Source organism: Crocodylus porosus, unplaced genomic scaffold, assembly GCF_001723895.1.
Source record: "Crocodylus porosus isolate Cpor-Errol unplaced genomic scaffold, CroPor_comp1, whole genome shotgun sequence".
NCBI classification, from domain to species: Eukaryota; Metazoa; Chordata; order Crocodylia; family Crocodylidae; genus Crocodylus; species Crocodylus porosus.
The window spans coordinates 110,936,836-110,954,904 of NW_017728947.1; the positions used below are offsets into that span (position 1 = coordinate 110,936,836).

Consider the following 18,069-nt stretch of genomic DNA (forward strand, 5'->3'; position numbering starts at 1 on the left):
GTGTGTGTGTGTGTGTGTGTGTGTGTGTGTGTGTGTACAATAAAACCCATCAGGAGTTATCCTGGCCCCATTCAAGTCATAAAAATGTTGCCATTGACTTGAGCAGAGTCAGGACCCATTATGTTAATAATATCTACGTCCAGACTAAAACACTTTAAACCAGGGGAGGGCAAAATATGGCCCATGGGCTGGATCCAGCCCCCCAACTGGTTGTATCCAATGCAAAGGTCAGTAGCCACAAAGTCATAGGATCCATCCTGTAAGGGACCGACAGTTCCGGCTGCTGCGTCGTGCTGGGCGGGAGAGCATGTCACGGCCCCGTCCCACCCCATCCCATCCGCAGCTTACACCAGTCCCTGCTCCGCATGAGGGAAGCAGTGCCGGGTGCTTGCTGGCATCAGCTGTGGATGCTGCCTGCAGATTCCCACCGGGGATTGGGGCAACTGCCTGGGACCACAGCTGATATGCTGCTGCAGCAACGTCACCAGTGGACCTGGGAGGATGCATTCACAGCTGATGTGCCCATCTGGTGCTGTTTCCAGCTGCAAGGCCATGCTCCAGGTGTGGGACATTTGGGGGGCAAGGGGGAGGGGGCAGGAAAGAGGGAGACAGAGACAGAGCTAGGCGGCCCTACCCATGATGTGTGGCAGTGGCCGGTGCTGCTTGCCAGGCAAAAGTAGGACCTGGCAGTGAGTGTGCTTAGCACTTCTGGCACCCCTCTGGCTATGGCTTCCCCAGGGCTGCCCTCCAGCTCCTCCCTGCTGCCACCACTGCCTGGGGCAACAGCAGCTGGGAGGAGCTGCAGGGCAATCACAGCCCGAACTGCCCCAGAAGTGGTGCGCACACCTGCTGCCACCTCCTGCTTTTGCCTGGCACCCAGCACCAGCCACTGCCACTCATCATGGGCAAAGCTGCCTCTCTTTGCCTCCTCTTCCCCTTCCCTCCCCCCCACCCCACAACTGCCTCACATCTATAGCATAGCCCTGCTCCAGGCAGGTGCTGACCTCAGCTGTGGCCGCTTCTTCCTGGGGATCGGGGGATCTGCCCAAGCCCCTCCTTGGGGTAGAGGGTGGACCAGAGGCTGAACCTGCTGAAGCTGCCATCCCATCTCCCCCACTCACAGCCCATCCCCATAGGGCAGTTTAGTGAGTTGTTGCGGGGGGTGCAGCCTGCAACAACGCCCCAAAACTCCCTACGTGGCCCACAGACCCAAATTATTACCCACCCCTGCTTTAAACTAATGTATTTGCAGGTGAAAATCAACGGAAAAATATGTAGTGTTTGGGAGATGAGGTACTGTAATGCAGTAGGGCATTAGCAAAGCATGTGACGTCTGAGGAACATTTTAAATAAAAATGGGGCGGACAACACACAGACAGAAAGTGCAAAGTCTCTTAATGAAAAGTATGCACAGCACCCAGTAATAACGTTCCCTATGCACTCCAGATGCCAGGCAAATTTCAATCACATGCACAAAATGCAGTGACACTTTGGGCCAGCAAGTGGGATGGTGTTTTGCAGAAAAGCTATGAGTTTGGAGCTATTCAACTGATCTGAACTAAGACTCCTAATGTGCAGGCTCCGTAATACCCAGGCATGCTGAAAAATGCACAGCTGAGTCCCACCAACCTGCTCCATGAACCTTCGCAACATACTTACATTCCTTTTTTGCAAAGAGTTTGTTTGCTCCTCACTACGGATGGGAGACAAGGGCTTGTCATTGCTCCCCCGGTGGGATGGCTCACAGGAGGACTTACCTGTTGCAAATCCACAAGGGGTGCCAGAAGAAAATAGGAAGGTCCCATATCACTGCAGGTCTGTTTGGTAAATGTGTGTGGTAGAATGTAAAGGTCAGGAGCTGCTGGATTTCCCAGCTGAGAAAAAGCCATTTTACTGTGATCTGAATTGGACATTTGCAGACATTACAGTTTTCCCTCTCTCCAGCTTCCAATACTCAGGAATTGCACTGCAAGGGCTGAAATCGTGATGCAGGATACTGTCTTTGTTGGGATTTTGGGACCAGACTCAAGGAATACCGCGCTATGGGCTTAAAGTGGGAGGAAATACACTATTAAATGTAAAGGTGGCAAATTAAAAATGATAAAAGGAAATCTTGTTCTTACAAAATACGGTTAACCTGCAGAACCCTTGGCCATGTGAAATCACTGGCAACAAGAATTTAGCAAGGCTCGGAAAGGGAGTTGGATTGTTATATAGGTAGCGAGAGTCTCTAGAGTTGTGCTAGTTAAGCATGATAAGATGTTTGGAAAAGATATTAAACCTCATGCTTCATGGCTATCAGAGTGAAGGATAAGATCTCGTGTGAGCAGCAGATTATCCCGTAGCTCTGGACTTCAAGGGGCTTGCATCTTTCTCTGAGACAGTCACGTCATGCCGAGAGCATTCTGGATGAGGCAGGTGAGGCTCTGATCCCCTCCGGCAATTCCTGTGGCCCTTTGCTAAATCCCATGGACTTCCACAGGAACTTAGCACATGCTTAAATGCATTCCCACATAGAGATGTCTGCCCGAGTGGGAGTCTTTCTGAGCACGATCCTTGATGATTAGCTGGAAGACTGGCTTTTAAAAAGCCAGTTTCTTTTAATGGACTTCATACTGAAATCCAGTGTGTCGGAGCAGGCTCGGTTAGCCGAGTCTATGGAGCACGCAAATTGATGTGCCCAGGGCTGCGTCACATGCATTTGTATAAACAGCTAAATGCACACCAGCATGCAGAAAATGGCAGCGGCGCACTTTTGAACTAAAACACCACCAGTGTGTTTTCATTCAAAAGTGCGTCACCACTTTTTTCCAAGCGCTGATGCGCATTTCGCCATTTATACAAAACGCATGTGCTGCAGTGCCGGGTGCTTTTAAAAGTGCCCAGCACTGCAGCACATGCATGCATACAAATGCCCAAGTGCTGAGACCATCCCTTTCACATCGCCGTCTCCTCTAACAGGTAGGTTTGGCTTCGGTAGTGCTTTCATTTTTGCAAGGAAACATGAACCATCTTTAAAGATGAGCAGAGCTCAGTGTCCTAGTTGTGTCATCAGCTATGAAATTTCGAGCTTGTATAGCTGAAAGGAAGCATGTGCTCAAAGAGGTTGGAGGATCCAGCAGGAAATTGCCCGAGCTTTGCTGAAGTCTGTACAGCGCGAATTCAGAGCGACTAGAGTGCATCAGACAGTTTGCGTCCCTTTGAAGTGGTTGCGCATGGCACTGATACTGGGGCTTTCTCTCTCTCAGAAGGGAATGTGCAATCTGCTTGTGATGTGTTACATTTTCCCTGCAAGCCTTGATCGAGTTGGCAGCATTTCTCTCTTTTCCGAAAGGATAGTTTGGGGGGAGGGAGGAGGTAGAGCTGATCAAAAATTTTTTTCCTCCCGTTCTTATCGGGGACAGTGTGACAGTCATAGCTACAATAGCTGTGTGTGCAGTTGTCATCCCGTGAGGTGGTGTTGATGATAAGCTAACCGGAGAAAGAGCATGATCAGACGTGAATAAATCTTGCCTATCTATAGTCTCGAGAGTTGTCACTGTGGACGCAAAAGGCATAGAAAACCTCAGAGCAGCAGCTGACATGGATGTTGTGTCCAGGCCCCAAAACCTGGGCTTGGAGTTTTTTGCGGAGGGGTCCTCATACACCGGGGTGGGCAATTATTTCGGGTGGAGGGCCACTTACTGAGCTTTGGCAAGCTATCAAGGGCCACATGACAGGTAGCCAGGAGCAGATAAATATTAATTTTCTAAATTTTTTAGGGGCCCTGCGGGCCAGATAAGATGGCCTGGTGGGATGCATCCAGCCTCCAGGCCGCATTTTGCCCAGCCCTCTCGTACACACTCACACCCACACATACACATACACTCATACGTACAAGCACAGACACAGTTGAGTCCGATTCTACCCAGCAGAAACTAGCAGTGCCCAGGTACACTAGTCATTGCAGCACGTGCTTCGGTTACTCGATCCTAACTTATGTCATGTGGGGCTTTGATCTGAGAAGTTCAGCAGGCTTCCACCCGGTTGCTATCGGGATCGCAATGTATAGCAGAAGAGGCATTTTGTTTTGCTGTTTTTTATATCAGGTATCCGTTAATGGGCATGAATGGCCTCACTCGATTTAGACAGCAAGCCTTTTCTTTGAAAATGACTCTATTCGGTGTTTTGCATTACTTTATTTAACCTTGCAGGGATATGGTATGCACAGAAACTTGAGCAAACATTTGAAAAAGAGCTGGTGATTTGGAGTCGTCAAGCTTGAACGCTTGACTTGAGTTCATTCCAGGGGAGTTAATTTTCAGCAAGGGCTAAATATCAGCCTCCAGAAAATCAGTCCCCTTTAAAAAGGGGGTGCCCTCAGGTTGGGCACTCATAAGTGAAGACACTCAAACCACTGATAATGTGGGCACCCGTAAGTGGAGATACCCAAACCACTGAAAAGGTAGCCCTTAGCCTTTTGGTTGATACTTAAAAGGGAAAATCCTCAAATGCAATGCCTAGGTACAGCATGAGGCTACCAACAGTCTCGTGAGCAGTGTTCATCAAGCAACGTGAGCCTAGACTTAAGCTCCTGTCTTTGCCACTGACTTGCTCTGAAACCCCCACATAAATATTTCATTGGTCTGGGCCTCCACTTTTCCCTCTGTTCAGTGTGGCTTTAATGTTAATATTTTGCATCACGGCGATATTAAGAATTGTCCCTCTTGGTAAGGGTGATTACAAATTAATTTTTACACCAGGCCTTTTCTTCCCCCATACAGAAACCCTCCAGAGGGAGAGGATCTATAAGAACTTCACCCGCAAACGCCAGAGGGCTATGCGGAGACGAGTGCACCAGATCAACGGGCACAAATTCATGGCGACGTATTTGCGACAACCCACGTACTGCTCACATTGCAGAGAGTTCATCTGGTAAGAGTGACTAAAAACTCTGGTGTTTTTTTGCTGTCCTCCTGCCTTGCCTTCCCCTCTGCATGCCCTTTAGCAAGCAAATCCTGGCACAATGCTTTATAGAGGTCAGGTAAATGGCGTCCCTTGGCTTTGCATGGCTTGCCCTGCAGGGTTTAGAGTATTGACTCTCAACCTGGGTACCACAGCACCCTGGGATGCCTTGAAATCTCTTCCAGGGTGCTGCAGGGTACCATGCTACGTGAGCACTGTGAGATGTGCAAACATGATTCACCAGATAAACCCAGAGATTTCAAATAATCCCTAGCATCCAAACCTTTCTGACCTGTTGTGGTCTGAGTTTTTTGTAAAAGAAGAATTGCTCAGTTTTTTTTCCTGTTGTCAAAAAACGAGTGAAAACTAAGAGCTGGCATTTTCCCAGGGGGAGCGTAAGTCTAACGAGGTGCTTTGAGTCTAAGGAGCTTGAGAACCACTGGCTCTGTTATCCACCTCCCAGAGCCTTTGCCTCTGTAGCGTGGCCGGCACAGCTGTGCCAGCAGAGCCCTCTCGTGGAGACATGTTGTCACTAGCAAGTGGTTTTCCTGCTGGCTTGGCTGCTCCACCTCTCCCAAGAGCACGAGCTGCACTGCCAGGGCCTCTTCTGTTGTTGGAGTGGCTGCACTAGCAGGAGAGCATGGTCTTCACATAGCCCTTGAGATAGAGCTCAGCCAGCAGAAAGGTATGGTCCAGCCTTAAGAAATCCACAGGGCGACTCTGGACAGCAGCTCATTTGAGGGCGGTTGTCATGGATCTGAATGCAGAAGGAAGAATAGGCGGCCTGGAGTTAACTGATGAAGTGGCTGGTAGAAGCGTGGGAAGTGGCAGTGGTGATTATAGGTGCGTACTGTCTGGCTGAGCAAGCAGTCCCTACGTGGAGCGGACTGACAACAAAGTGCCGAAGAACACAGAATAAGAAGATAACACACAGAGAGATGTGCTTTTTGGCTGCTTGCCTGGCTTGCTGAAGCCTTTGATATCACTTAGTTATCTGCCCTGGGCTGCGGCAGGAGCGCTGGCTATTCCCAAGGCTTGGGTTCCTCTTGCCTGCTCTCTTGATCCTTTCTCTGCACTGTGTTCATGGGGCTCTGAGTCACGCTCCTCATTCTGTTTTGTTTTGCACAGGGGAGTGTTTGGGAAGCAAGGATACCAGTGCCAAGGTAAAGTGCTCAGCCCCATGCGCTGTACAGACCGTGCGCCCTCGCAGAGCTGCTTCTCCTGGCAGCCGGGGCACGCAGCCCACACCGTCTCTGACGCTGCTACTCATGCTGCCCGTGAGCCAACCGGGGAGAGGTGCCTTTGCCCTCCAGCGGGCTGTCATGTGTGCATGCATGCACTCATGCAGGTCCACCCCTGCAGCATGCCCCATCCTGCATTCAACTCCGGCAGGGTGGATTTCTGCAGCCACACTGTGCCCCACTGAAGCCATCGGAGCTCCTCCTGTAAGATCAGGGCCCGTGCCACCCCAGCAACATGCTCTTCCATCATGGAAATGCAGTCTCTAGGCCTCTACCAAGCTATACTACTAGGATGGATCCCCCTTCTTCCTCTCTGCCCCTGCCCTTCAACTGTGTTGTTAAACCAGTTGGAGGTAGAGAAATGACTCTGAAGGGAAGTTTTGTGGTATGCCCCAGTATTTCTGCCTAATGCAAAGTAACTGGTTTGCCTGAATGGGAGTACAGATTTATATGAGGGTGGGGGTTTGCATGTAATGAATACACATCAGTTAGTCCTGGCCTTTTCCTTTCCCTTCTGCCTTGGCACTACAGTGCTTTGTAACATGCCTGAGTGGCTTCCTTCATGACTGCTCTCCGAATAAGCCTCATCGAGCAGCTTGGCTTGTCTGAGGCATAGTAGGACATCAGTGTCTTTCTATTAAATTGCATATGAACGGGGATGTTTTCCCATCCAACTTCATCTAAAATAAAGGTTTTGCTTATCAATAAGCCCTGGTGAGTGCCAGCCTGTTTAAGCCACAAGTGGACTTGAATGGAGATCTGTAATACTGTACATTCACTCGTGGGATACACTTGCAAACATCACTTCCTAGTGCTACTTTCCTGGACAGGAGCCACCAACTTAGTAATTTTTAAGGGCGCTGGCATTTCTCTCTGTAGTTCTGATATTTTTATAGGCCTGTGTTTTAAAGACCATCCAGAAAACTTGGTGCCCAAATTCTTAGGGTGATTATCCCTTTGAAAATCACCATCCCAGACTTCCTTTTTTTGTGTATGTTGTTCCATTGCTTGCTAATGATTTACACTTCCAGCTTATTGCCTGATAAATGGAGTCATTGGTCATGTCCAGCATGCTGCTTCTCTTTCCTAGTATGCACCTGTGTTGTACACAAGCGTTGCCACCATCTAATTGTTACAGCTTGCACGTGCCAGAGTAATACTAGCAAGTCTGACAACAAGGTAAAGTTATTTGGACCATAATATTTCTTGAATCAAGGGTGGATGGGGGATAGTGGTTACGGTATAACAGATTTTACTCTTCTGTGATGTCCTGCACCATGTAGATCATGACCTTTCATCCGGTTCCTCCTCTATTAATCCCAGCACTTTGTGTTGCACTAAATGGAAATCCAGGCCTCACTTCAGACTTGTGCCAAAGGCTGCTCCCACTTGACCTAGATGTGAACAAGCATCTGGTTGTTTGGGCTGGGGAGTGGCTGGGTGCAATGCTAGTTGAATCCTTCCCCTGAATGGTGCTGGCTGCAGACAGTGATATGCATTAACCCAGGGGTGGGCAAAATGCAGCCCGGGGGCCGGATGTGGCCTGCCAGGCCATTCTTTCCAGCCCACAGGGCTCCTAAAAAATTTAGAAAATTAATATTTATCTGCCCTGGGCTGCCTGTCATGCGGCCCTCGATGGCTTGCCACAACTCAGTAAGTGGCCTCCGGCCCAAAATAATTACCCAACCCTGCCTTAACCACATTGAGCCATTGTGGCTCCAGGCTTGGGTGGGTCTGTGATACTTGGAAGACATATCTTCATAAGGCATCTTTCCTGAGTATCCACCTCTTCTCATGGTGGTTGGTGCTAGTATTTACACACCTTCACTGTTACAATTGGTACCTTATTTCCAATTTAGATTTCTCTGAGTTGCCATTTTAAGAGGCTCACTGTCATTATTGTGTTAAACTGATACACGCCTATATTGTCCCCTGTTTGGCAAAGAATCATTTTAAAAGCCTAGACCAACAGTAATATCCAACTATGGATTTCCCTTCTATCTTTCTCCATCAGTTCCTTTAGCACTCATTTGTCTCCCCTGGGAAATCATGTGCAACTCTAACCAAGTCATCCATTAAACTTCTGTTTCCTTATGCTTCCTTTGTCTTTATTTTTTCAGTTTGCTTGGTACCGTATTGGGTGAGGAGGTTGCTGTTTTGTACATTGTGTGGCCCATTCCTGAAACTGGATAATATACTTGATCTTGGCCAAAAAAATGTGTCAGTTGAGAACCAAAATTTATGAGGAATATTACCAGTGGTAAAGTAAAGCTCCACCCTAAATCTGGTGCCTCAGCCAGTTTTCTCCCTTCCAATACATGAAAACAGTGGCTGTCACTTAATTATTTTTTTTACCAGTACTGTTGATAAGTCTATTAAAATGACTAAAGTGGCCAAACAGGGGACAAAATTAGCCAGCACCTTTTAACACTACAACAGTAGTGAATCTCTCCAGAGAGCAATTAAGGGGCAGTAAAAGAGCTAAGCATCTTCAGAAGGAGACAAAGTTCAACAAGCACGACTGACTCCAAAACCCATTTTATCTATTGTTACTAAAACCGTGGATTCACCTCTGAGTAAACTTGAGTGGGCTGTAAACTAGGGCAGTGTTCCTCAGCCGACCCAGCATGTTCCAAAATGGGCTGATTTTGCATTTGTGATCCAAATAATTCACAATGTAAAAGATGATAAAACTCTGCTTATATTTGGGGGGCAGGTGGAGGGATATTTGTGGGGGAGGTAGAGGGAGGCAGAGGCAGGGGACAGAGCGAAACCTGAAAAGTTAGTGATGGTAAGCAGAGGTAGGGAAAGAGAATGAAGAGTTTGGGAGGTCCTGGGAAATTTGATGCTGTTTTTAAAGCAATATAGACGTTTGGTTTAAAAAAAAAACACTTGTTTTTGCAAAACAAATTAATTGTTTTTAGTGCGGCTTGATTAGTAGCAAGCAGTCATTTGTTCCTGTAGCAAGCAGTAATTTGTCATTAGCGCTTTTATGTCTTGATGGGTTTGTGATCTGGTCTTAATAAGAATATGAAATCAGCTAACCTGTCCTTTGTAAAATCATCTTTGCTCTACACAAAACGCATGACAAAGTCAACCAATCAGTCTAATTGCATATTAGATTTCAGTCCGGGACCAGGTCCCATCATTCATAAACTTTCAGGGTGGTGGAAGCTGGAGATGGCATTTTCAGAACTGGCCTTTTTCAGAAGGTAGGGTCATCTCTACACCGTTATAGATTAACTGAACCAGAGATACGTAAGGTTTCATGAACAAGAGCTCACTTCATCTGATGCTGCCTTCTGCCTGACTTCAGACTAACATGTTTAACTACCTTTCTCTGGACTTTTTTCATTATTATACTTTTATTTCTACAGTTGTTCAGTTAAGGGTACAACCTCCAAACTAAGGCTTCTGAATGCTGGAAGCTGTAGGAAAAGAAGGGAAGGGAATAGCTCAGTCTGGATAGGCCCAGCGTAAATACTCTTCCCCTTAGCATCTGCTTTCTGCAACTGGGAGCAACAGGATACTAGGTTAACTGGACTGTGGTATAACCCAACACGGCATCTCTTATGTTCTTGAGTTATTGTAATGCCTTAAGTGTGCACACCTGCGTGAATGTGGGTATGTTTATTTCCACTAATTTTTAAACTCAGTTTTATCTTCTTGATCCCTGATTAGGTTTTGGAACAGAGGTTTGGAATCAACATTCCCCATAAGTTCAGCCTGCACAACTACAAAGTGCCGACCTTCTGTGACCATTGTGGGTCTTTGCTCTGGGGGATAATGCGGCAAGGCCTGCAGTGTAAAAGTGAGCAATTTTTACTCTCTTCCTTTGTGTTCTCTCTATAGATTTTTTCTATAGCTAAGTGGCAAATTGAACATCCATGGGTGTGGCTGTATGTATTAGAGAAAGTTATTTAATGAATGTAATAGGAAAGCACTGTCTGAGTCTTTGAAAGGATTCTAACCTGCAAGTTCAACCCAGTTTTCTTTTCACTTGCATGGTTGTAAATATGCACAAATGTTTTTGCAACCTACACTCCTCTTTCCATTTACCTGCGGGCTTTTATTTGACCTATAAGGTAAGGTGGTTAAAAAACAGTAGACAGGAGAAAAATCATCAACGTGTATTCGGTACTGTGGCTTTCTATTGCTCAGTTGATTGACAGCAAAGCTTCCACCAGCATTCTCTTTTGGATTAATGATCAGTGTTTTCAATCCATTTAGGTAGCAAATGATTGTTTCTATGTGTCTTCGCATCCTTTAATGCTTTGTGGGTGGGCCCGTAGGCTTGTGTGTTGTGTGCATGTCTGCATGGTGTGTGAGAGAGAGAGAGAGGAGATGTTGACCTTTCCCTGTTGCATATACCTTCAACTAATTAATTGTAAAGCATTGTTGAGGTGTGTTGCCAATTCTCTCTCTGGCACATCCTGGTTGTACCTGCTGGCTTAGCTACAAAGAAATCTGTCCTTATTGTAACCACCAATCTTTCCCCTGCAAACAAATAGGCATTCTGGCAATGTGGCACCCTCATGGGGAGCCTGGAACATAATTGCCCGATTGCCATAGCTTTGTTCCCTGTATAAGTCTACATCTGCTTCTTTGGGGGTCAGTAGTAAAGCTTCCTTTAGCTTCAGTGCCAAAGGATCATACATGCTCAAGCAAGGTCCTTTATTCCAACTCATTTTTCGGCGGGAGAATCTCGAGACTTCCTCCCTGGATGTTGTTCTGATCCTTCCCTTTCCTCCCCACAGTATGTAAAATGAATGTGCACATAAGATGCCAAGCAAACGTCGCACCCAACTGTGGGGTGAATGCAGCAGAACTGGCTAAAACCTTGGCGTGCATGGGGCTGCAGCCAGGAAATATTTCTCCAAATTCGGTGAGACTTTGCTTCTTTCTTTGCAAGTGTTTGCTGCCAAGCCGTGTGCATGAGCACAGGAGGGGTTAAAGGCTTTGGCTCGAAGGGGAGGTGTTGGGTGGAAGAAGCAGAGGCCAGCCGTTCTCTGACAGCCAAGCCAATGCCTCACCTGAAGAACAGATGTTCATTTTCTAAGTTTGGCTTGACAGTGTGATAGGGTGGCCAAACTGGAGGCCTGGCTCTCTGCTTGAGTTTCACGCCAGCATACCTCTTGGTGAAGGTGAGGGCAAACCCAGGCCCAGCGTCTAGTGGGTCAGCGCAGTTTGGGGATGTCCAGTCAGCGAAGCAGGGGAGCAGTCTGGTGTAGTGGGTAGTGTATTAGGCTGTAACTCGGAGACCTGGGGTCTCTTTCCAGCTCTGCCACTGCTTCTCTCTGTGGTCTTTGGCAAGTCATGTATGTCCCAGTTCCTTTACCTCTGCAAGACTGAGTGTCTTGAGAGAGAGAGAGAGTTGAAGAGGGCTATGTAACAGCTGTGTAGCATTACTCATTGTAGTGGTCTGGGGAAAACAGCAGCTAAAGCTACAGCAGAACTCAGAGCTCTGTCCTTTCAACCCATGCTGATGAAAAGTGAATTGATGGATTTAAAGCAGCCTTCACGTTTATTAGGCCGTTAAAAATGTCAAATAACAAATGCCATGAGTTAAAGGGTTTGCAGTTTTTTTAAGAGGATAAGAGTGGACACTTGGGTAACCTATCATTGGGTTGCTTCAGGTTTACAATTCCTAAATATTTGGTCCAAAAATAAGAAGGAAAATATATCTATTTGCTGTGGCCAAAAGAAAAAGAGAAGAAAAATGACAAGGTGCATTATATTTCAACATATAAAGTGATTACCTGCGTATTAGCAAAAGCCATGAAACCAACTTAATCATCATGTAGGGCAGTGTCACAGGGTGGGGTCCTCAAGGATGACCGTGTTACCTCTAGGGCCCCTTGACCGTGTCAATACAGACTGCTGGGCACCCTCTATTCTTGCACACCATGTCTTGATGTAATGGTAATGTGTAGGGAGGCTGCCTTTAAGCCTACTTGAGCACGGTCCTGATGGACTTCCCTAAACCCGTTTCAAAATAGATGTCCCAGGACACCCCAGCCTTAAGGGCTATGTGCATGGCTCCAACCGCCCCTTTACCACACCCCAAGCCTTGCAGATGGCATTGACATTGTCTGGCCTAGGCCTTGCTGGGATTTGGCCCCCTTGTCTGAGCTCTCCGCAGCCCTGTCTCTGTGCCCCTAGTGCCACACCCTCTCTGGTGCCGGGGTCTATGCTCTCCCAAATACCATGCCCTTCTCTGGCGATGGGGTCTCTGTGCCCCTTCTCTAGCGCCGGGGTCCCCACGCTGCAGTGGGCCCCCAGTGAGGCCTCCTCCTTCCCCAAATAGCCTTCCCAGAAGCCAGACTCGCCCTCAGGCCGCTTCCCCTAGCTCCCTCTAGGAAGGCTCCTTCCCAGTTGGCCGCTGGCAGCGAACTGCCTCCCTGGCCTCAGCCTTGGGGTTTATATATGAGCCAGGCCCTGCCCCTTCCGGTCAGCTGACTGCTGGCAGGTGTGTTCTGGTTGCCCTGGTAACCAGCAGCTGGGACTCTGCTCTACCCCCAGCAGTTTCAACCCTTAAAGGAGCAGGGCACCCAAGTGCTCTGCGACAGGCAGAAGTAAGAAACAAAGATGGATGAAAAAGGAGCAGAGAAGGAGTGAGTTTCTGCCCCTTCTCCTCGGCAGCTTGCTCCATTGCTGTATCTTGTTTTTTCCAGTTCTTACAGCTGTGCTTTACATTAGCTGGGAATCTGGTCCATTTATTCTCTGAGCTACACAGAGGCAGACATAGATACGGCAACCACCCTGAAAGCCAGTGTGCTGGCAACTTGCTACTTGTATAATCTTTCCAGCATAAGTGTGGGAAACCAGAAAAAATACTGGCAGCCTCGTCTGTCACAGGCTTTCCTAATTGCTTATGAGCCAAGGGCTATGATTAAGGCTGATTAAGTTATCAGACTGTTGTGAGCTTAACTGTTGTTAGGGGTTTTGGGAGCTGTTCCAGCTGGTTTTGTTTCATTGTGCACGCCTGGAGTTTCCATTCCCACAGCCCTGGCGTCGGGTCGGCTCCTACCCAGCAGATGCAGCTTGTGCTTTGCCATGAAACAGTCGCAAGGTGGAGCTCCAGAAATCTGTATGACTTGGCTCAGGCTGATGAAATGAGTAAGGGTTTTAGTATGTGAAGTACACACCAACATCTGTAAAACCATAAACAGAAAGCACGTGGCAGTGACTAGAGCTTGCTGTTGCACAAGTGATGGTTATAGCAATGCATGTTAATACAACTGGAATCCTTCCAGCCTGACTAACCCCATCTCCTTCTATGACAAGGTGATGGGCTTTGTGGAGAGGAAGAGTAGATGTGAGATGTCTTGACTTTAGCAAGGGTGTAGGCTGTAGCTGTGTTGGTCTAGGGGCATAGGCAGACAAGGTTCTGTGGGTAAATCTGATCTCTTTTATTAGACCAACTAAAATAGTTGGAAAAATTCTTCTTTGCAGTCTACATTTTCACTGACTGGCTTTCTTGCATGCCTACCGGCTTCTGGCTTCTTTACAATTCCATCCAGGAAGAGCACAGACCAACTTCAGACACTTCCTCAGCCTGGCGAAGGCTATTTGTACCTGAAAGCTTGCAAAGAAGAGTTTTTTCCAACTGTTTGAGTTGGTCTAATAAAAGAGATCAGATTTACCTAAAGAACCTTGTCTGCCTTTTGACTTTAGCAAGGCTTTTGATACCATCTCCTGTGACATTCTTATTAGCAGGGATCTGGGTTTTCCATTTCCCATGGAAGAACAGAGTAAAATGTTGATTTCCCCCCTTAACACAGTAAAATGTGGATTTCCTCCCTTAGCAGAAAAACCCATGGATTTTTCAGTTTTGCAGCGAGCTGTCTGCAGGGTGGCAGAGTCCCAGCCTGCAAGGGGCTATGGGAGAGGGAGGAGGGTGGTCAGGCCAGGGACACCATATGTATGTGCATGCACATAGCCACGAGGCAGCCTGGAGAGCAGCTCCTACAGGTAAGTTGAGGGGGGGAGTTGGGCAGGGCTGCAGTGACTGCCTAGCTGGGTGGAGTGTGGGGCATGGGACCTGGGCCCACAATGTGCATCCGTGGGGCCCTGGTGGGGAGTGGGACGGGGCTGCATACAGCTCATCTAGGGGATAGAGCCAGCTCCCCACCACTGCGCACACTCCCGTGACCCACATCCCCTAGATCTGTGTGTGGGGCAGAGGCGGTAGTGCAGGGTTGTGCCCCTTACTGCTGCCTCACATACAGGGGATGTGCAGGGGATGGGATTAAATGCACTTAGCAGACTTACAGATGACACCAAGATGGCTAGAGATGTTGACACTTTGGAGGGTGGTATTCAAGTTCAGAATAACTTTGAGAAACTGGAGAAATAATCTGCAATGTAATAAAATGAATTGGTCACAGTGGGCCATAAGCTGAATAGGACCTTAGAGCATGCTCTTGTTGCCATAAAGGCCAGTAGCAGACTGGGTTGTATTAACACGAGTATCACTTCCAAGTTAAGAGAAGTGATTCTCTTGCTGTATTCAGCACTGATGAGGCCTCTGGAGTACCATGTCCAGTTTTGGGTACCGCACTTCAAGAAGGATGGGGACAAATTGGAATGCGTTCAGCAGAGAGCGCCAAAAAATTATTAGAGCCTGATAAATGTGATTTACAAAAAAAAAGGTTGCAAAGACTGGGAGTATTAGTTTGGCAAGGAGAAGACAGAATGGAGAGTTGATAATCATCCTTGGGTTTCTTAAGGGTGGTTATAAAGAGGGTGGTGACAGGGCTGCAGGGGACAGGACAAGGAGCAAGGGTCTTAGACTGCAGCAAGGGAAATGGAGGTTGGAGATTAGGAAGAATACTTTTTTCCTGTGTGGGTGGTTAAACTTTGGAAATTTGACCAGACAACCAGAAAGGTTGTCCAGTGCCCATCCTAGGGAGTTTTTAAGAGCAGATTAAACAAACTCTTGCTGAGGACGGTTTAGACAGGGATCATCCTGCTTGTAGGAGTGGACTGAACTAGATGATCTCCTGATGTCCCTTCCAGCCTTAATTTTCCTATGATTTTAAAGAGACATGATCAAAAAGGGTCTAACGCAGAGGCGGGCAATTATTTTGGGTGGAGGGCCGCTTACTGAGTTTTGGCAAGCCATCAAGGGCCACATGACAGGTAGTCAGGGGCAGCTAAGTATTAATTTTCTAAATTTTTTAGATGCCCTGTGGGCCAGATAGAATGGCCTGGTGGGCCACATCTGGCCAGCGGGCTGCATTTTGCCCACCCCTGGTCTAACGGATAAGGTAACTTGATGCTCGATGTATGGAAGGAGACAGAGGAGTGGATGTGACTAAGCCCAGATCTTTTGGACTCGATACCACAATACTGTTCAGACCGTGAAGTACGAGGGAGCCATTTTGATTCACGTTCCTATAAATTCTCAGTGATCTAGGTAGGAGACTCCCGGGTTGCCTCAGTGAGCTTTCCCCTTTGGAAAGGCAGGGGAGCAAGCATGGCTCTTGCGTTTGGGCAAATTGCAAAAACGAAGATCAAATACCCAGAGCAAGATTTGTTCATGTGCGTTGTTTATGGCTGGATGAGGCGAAGCGGGCTTGTCTTGCGCACAGCCTATAGTGGTGGTGTGCCCAATGCCTTTTTCACACTGGCCCCCGTGCAATGCATCTGTATAGAGCATGCGTACCCAGGTGGGGAATTGGGTGTTTCAGAGGCGACATACAGTTCCTAGGCAAACTAAGAATGACTTTTCTTTGCAGAAATTGGTGTCCAGGCCCACACTGAAGCACCATGGAAAGGAAAGTAAAAGAGAGAGTAAAAACAAGAGCCAAAGTTCCACTTGCAGAATTGGGATCAAAGATTTGACCTTTCTCCGAGTACTGGGGAAGGGCAGCTTTGGGAAGGTGAGTGTCCTTCCTGGCTCTTCTGGGAATGGGGTGCCTCCCTTAGACACATGGCCTCTGCTCTAAGGACTTGGCTGGAGGCCAGTACGGGCTCCAAATGAAGAACATCACTGAGCATCAGGTTGGTTGCCCATGTGGTACACAGAAAGGCCACCTCCTGTGGCCAGGGGAATGAAAAACCACCCATGAACTGGACCATTGGTCTAACAGCAAAGGCAAGCAACCCCAGCCAAGAGAGCAATGACTGCCTGCAAGGGAGCATCTCCAAATTTGTATGCAAATAAATGATCCCTTTTTTCCTTGAGGAAGTAAAACATCTCTGGTAAAGGAAGCAAAGTCTTAATCTTCACGTGAAGCACGCACATGCCTTTTTTTCCTTCAAGCCATTGTGTAAGTGGTGCTTTCAAAACATCACCTCCCATAAGGCCAGGCTGTAACTGTGCGGCAAGGTGAGATAAAAGGCATTGCTGTGTGTATGTGTGTGTGTGTGTGTGTGTGGAGCATGCATTTGCATGCTCATGCTGGTACAGGAACCTAGCAAGTTTCCATTTGCCGAGCCTAGGTGTAGTTTGGCCTTATCCTACCTCTGACACCTCAGGCTGGCTGCTGCTGGCATCCGGGTGCACAGTAGATGTCCACACTAATGGCATCGTACATCCTGAGAGGGCAGCCTCACAGATTGTATAGCACATCCCAACATACTATGAAGATATGCTGCTGCTTGTCTAACTGGAGGTGGTACAGAAGAGGCCACCATGTCCTTTTAGCTGCAGCATAGGGAGAAAGATCAGATTTAGCCCATGTGTGATTTATTCTCCTGGTTACTATAGGTAATGCTTGCCAAAATAAAGGAGACCAGCCAGCTGTATGCAGTGAAAGTGCTGAAGAAAGACGTCATTCTGCAGGACGACGACGTGGAGTGTACCATGACGGAGAAACGCATCCTGTCATTGGCAAGGAACCACCCATTCCTCACCCAGCTTTACTGCTGCTTCCAAACCCCGGTATGTGCAGCCTGGCCTCCGCCACCTCCGCCATGGGCAGCTCTAATGCTTTTGGAGGTTTCCCCTTCACTACCAAAGTATCCATGTATGTATGCACTCTCTTAAAACATGCTGTAGGCTTTGAGACAGGAAATACAGCAGACAGGAATGAGGGCAGGGCAGTCATTCTAGCCAGATCCCCCCCCCAGTATCAGCATTGCAAACTTCTGAATCTTTTCACCAAAACTCAGCAACAGCAAGGCAGGCTGTGCTACCCTTCCTGGAAGCAGTGTCCATGGCTAAAAAATGACGTTAGGTTTATCCCCGATCTAATTGTCCTGGGATTTGACAGGTCCAGGACAGGATTTATCCATTGCATATGCAATTAACAGGATGGCTCATGTTGCATCGGTGGGGGGGAGTGCTATGTCATAGAAAAATGGGCTCCTACCCAGACTCTGTAGGCTCCCAGAATAAAAAGCTTTGCCCTAAAACCCAAGGTCTGTTTCTAGCCTTTGTCATTTAGGGCTGAAAGCAGACATTGGGTTTCTTCCCTCCCCCCGCCCCCCCCAAAGACTTTTATCCGTTGTTCCACTTTAAGAACCTGTGAAGCACTGAGAAACGACTTCTGCTCATCCAAGTTAATTGCCATTCAAGTTTCATGTGTAAAGGTTTTCCCGAGGTCTGTTTTTAGCTTGGCCTGATTAGATGTACTCTGTTGTCCTGGAAAGCTTTCCCTTGATTTTAATGTTATGTGAATCTCCCCTGAATGAGCTGGACTAACCTGTTTGTGGAGTTCCCAAGCACCTTCCTTCCCTGGAGCTCTTCCAAACCAGGACAGCTCCTCTCTAGCTATTATTATAGTTTCATAGTTTCATAGTAGCTAGAGTCAGAAGGGACCTAGGTAGATCATCTAGTCCGACCCCCTGCCTTAGCAGGAAAGAGCACCGGGGTCAGATGACCCCGGCAAGGTGCTCATCTAACTTCCTTTTAAAAATCCCCAGGCTAGGAGCC

The 18,069-nt window shown here is 47.7% G+C and overlaps 1 protein-coding gene across 1 annotated transcript in view; it reads left to right on the plus strand.

Annotated features, from left to right (window-relative positions):
• The window catches only part of PRKCH (protein kinase C eta), a 172,163-nt gene that overhangs the window by 76,828 nt on the left and 77,266 nt on the right, over positions 1–18,069 (plus strand). The window contains exons 3-9 of the mRNA XM_019550931.1: positions 4,764–4,914; positions 6,073–6,107; positions 7,276–7,364; positions 9,867–9,996; positions 10,943–11,070; positions 15,929–16,072; positions 16,903–17,076. Of these exons, the coding sequence (XP_019406476.1) occupies positions 4,764–4,914; positions 6,073–6,107; positions 7,276–7,364; positions 9,867–9,996; positions 10,943–11,070; positions 15,929–16,072; positions 16,903–17,076 (851 nt within the window). The remainder of the gene's footprint in view (positions 1–4,763; positions 4,915–6,072; positions 6,108–7,275; positions 7,365–9,866; positions 9,997–10,942; positions 11,071–15,928; positions 16,073–16,902; positions 17,077–18,069) is intronic.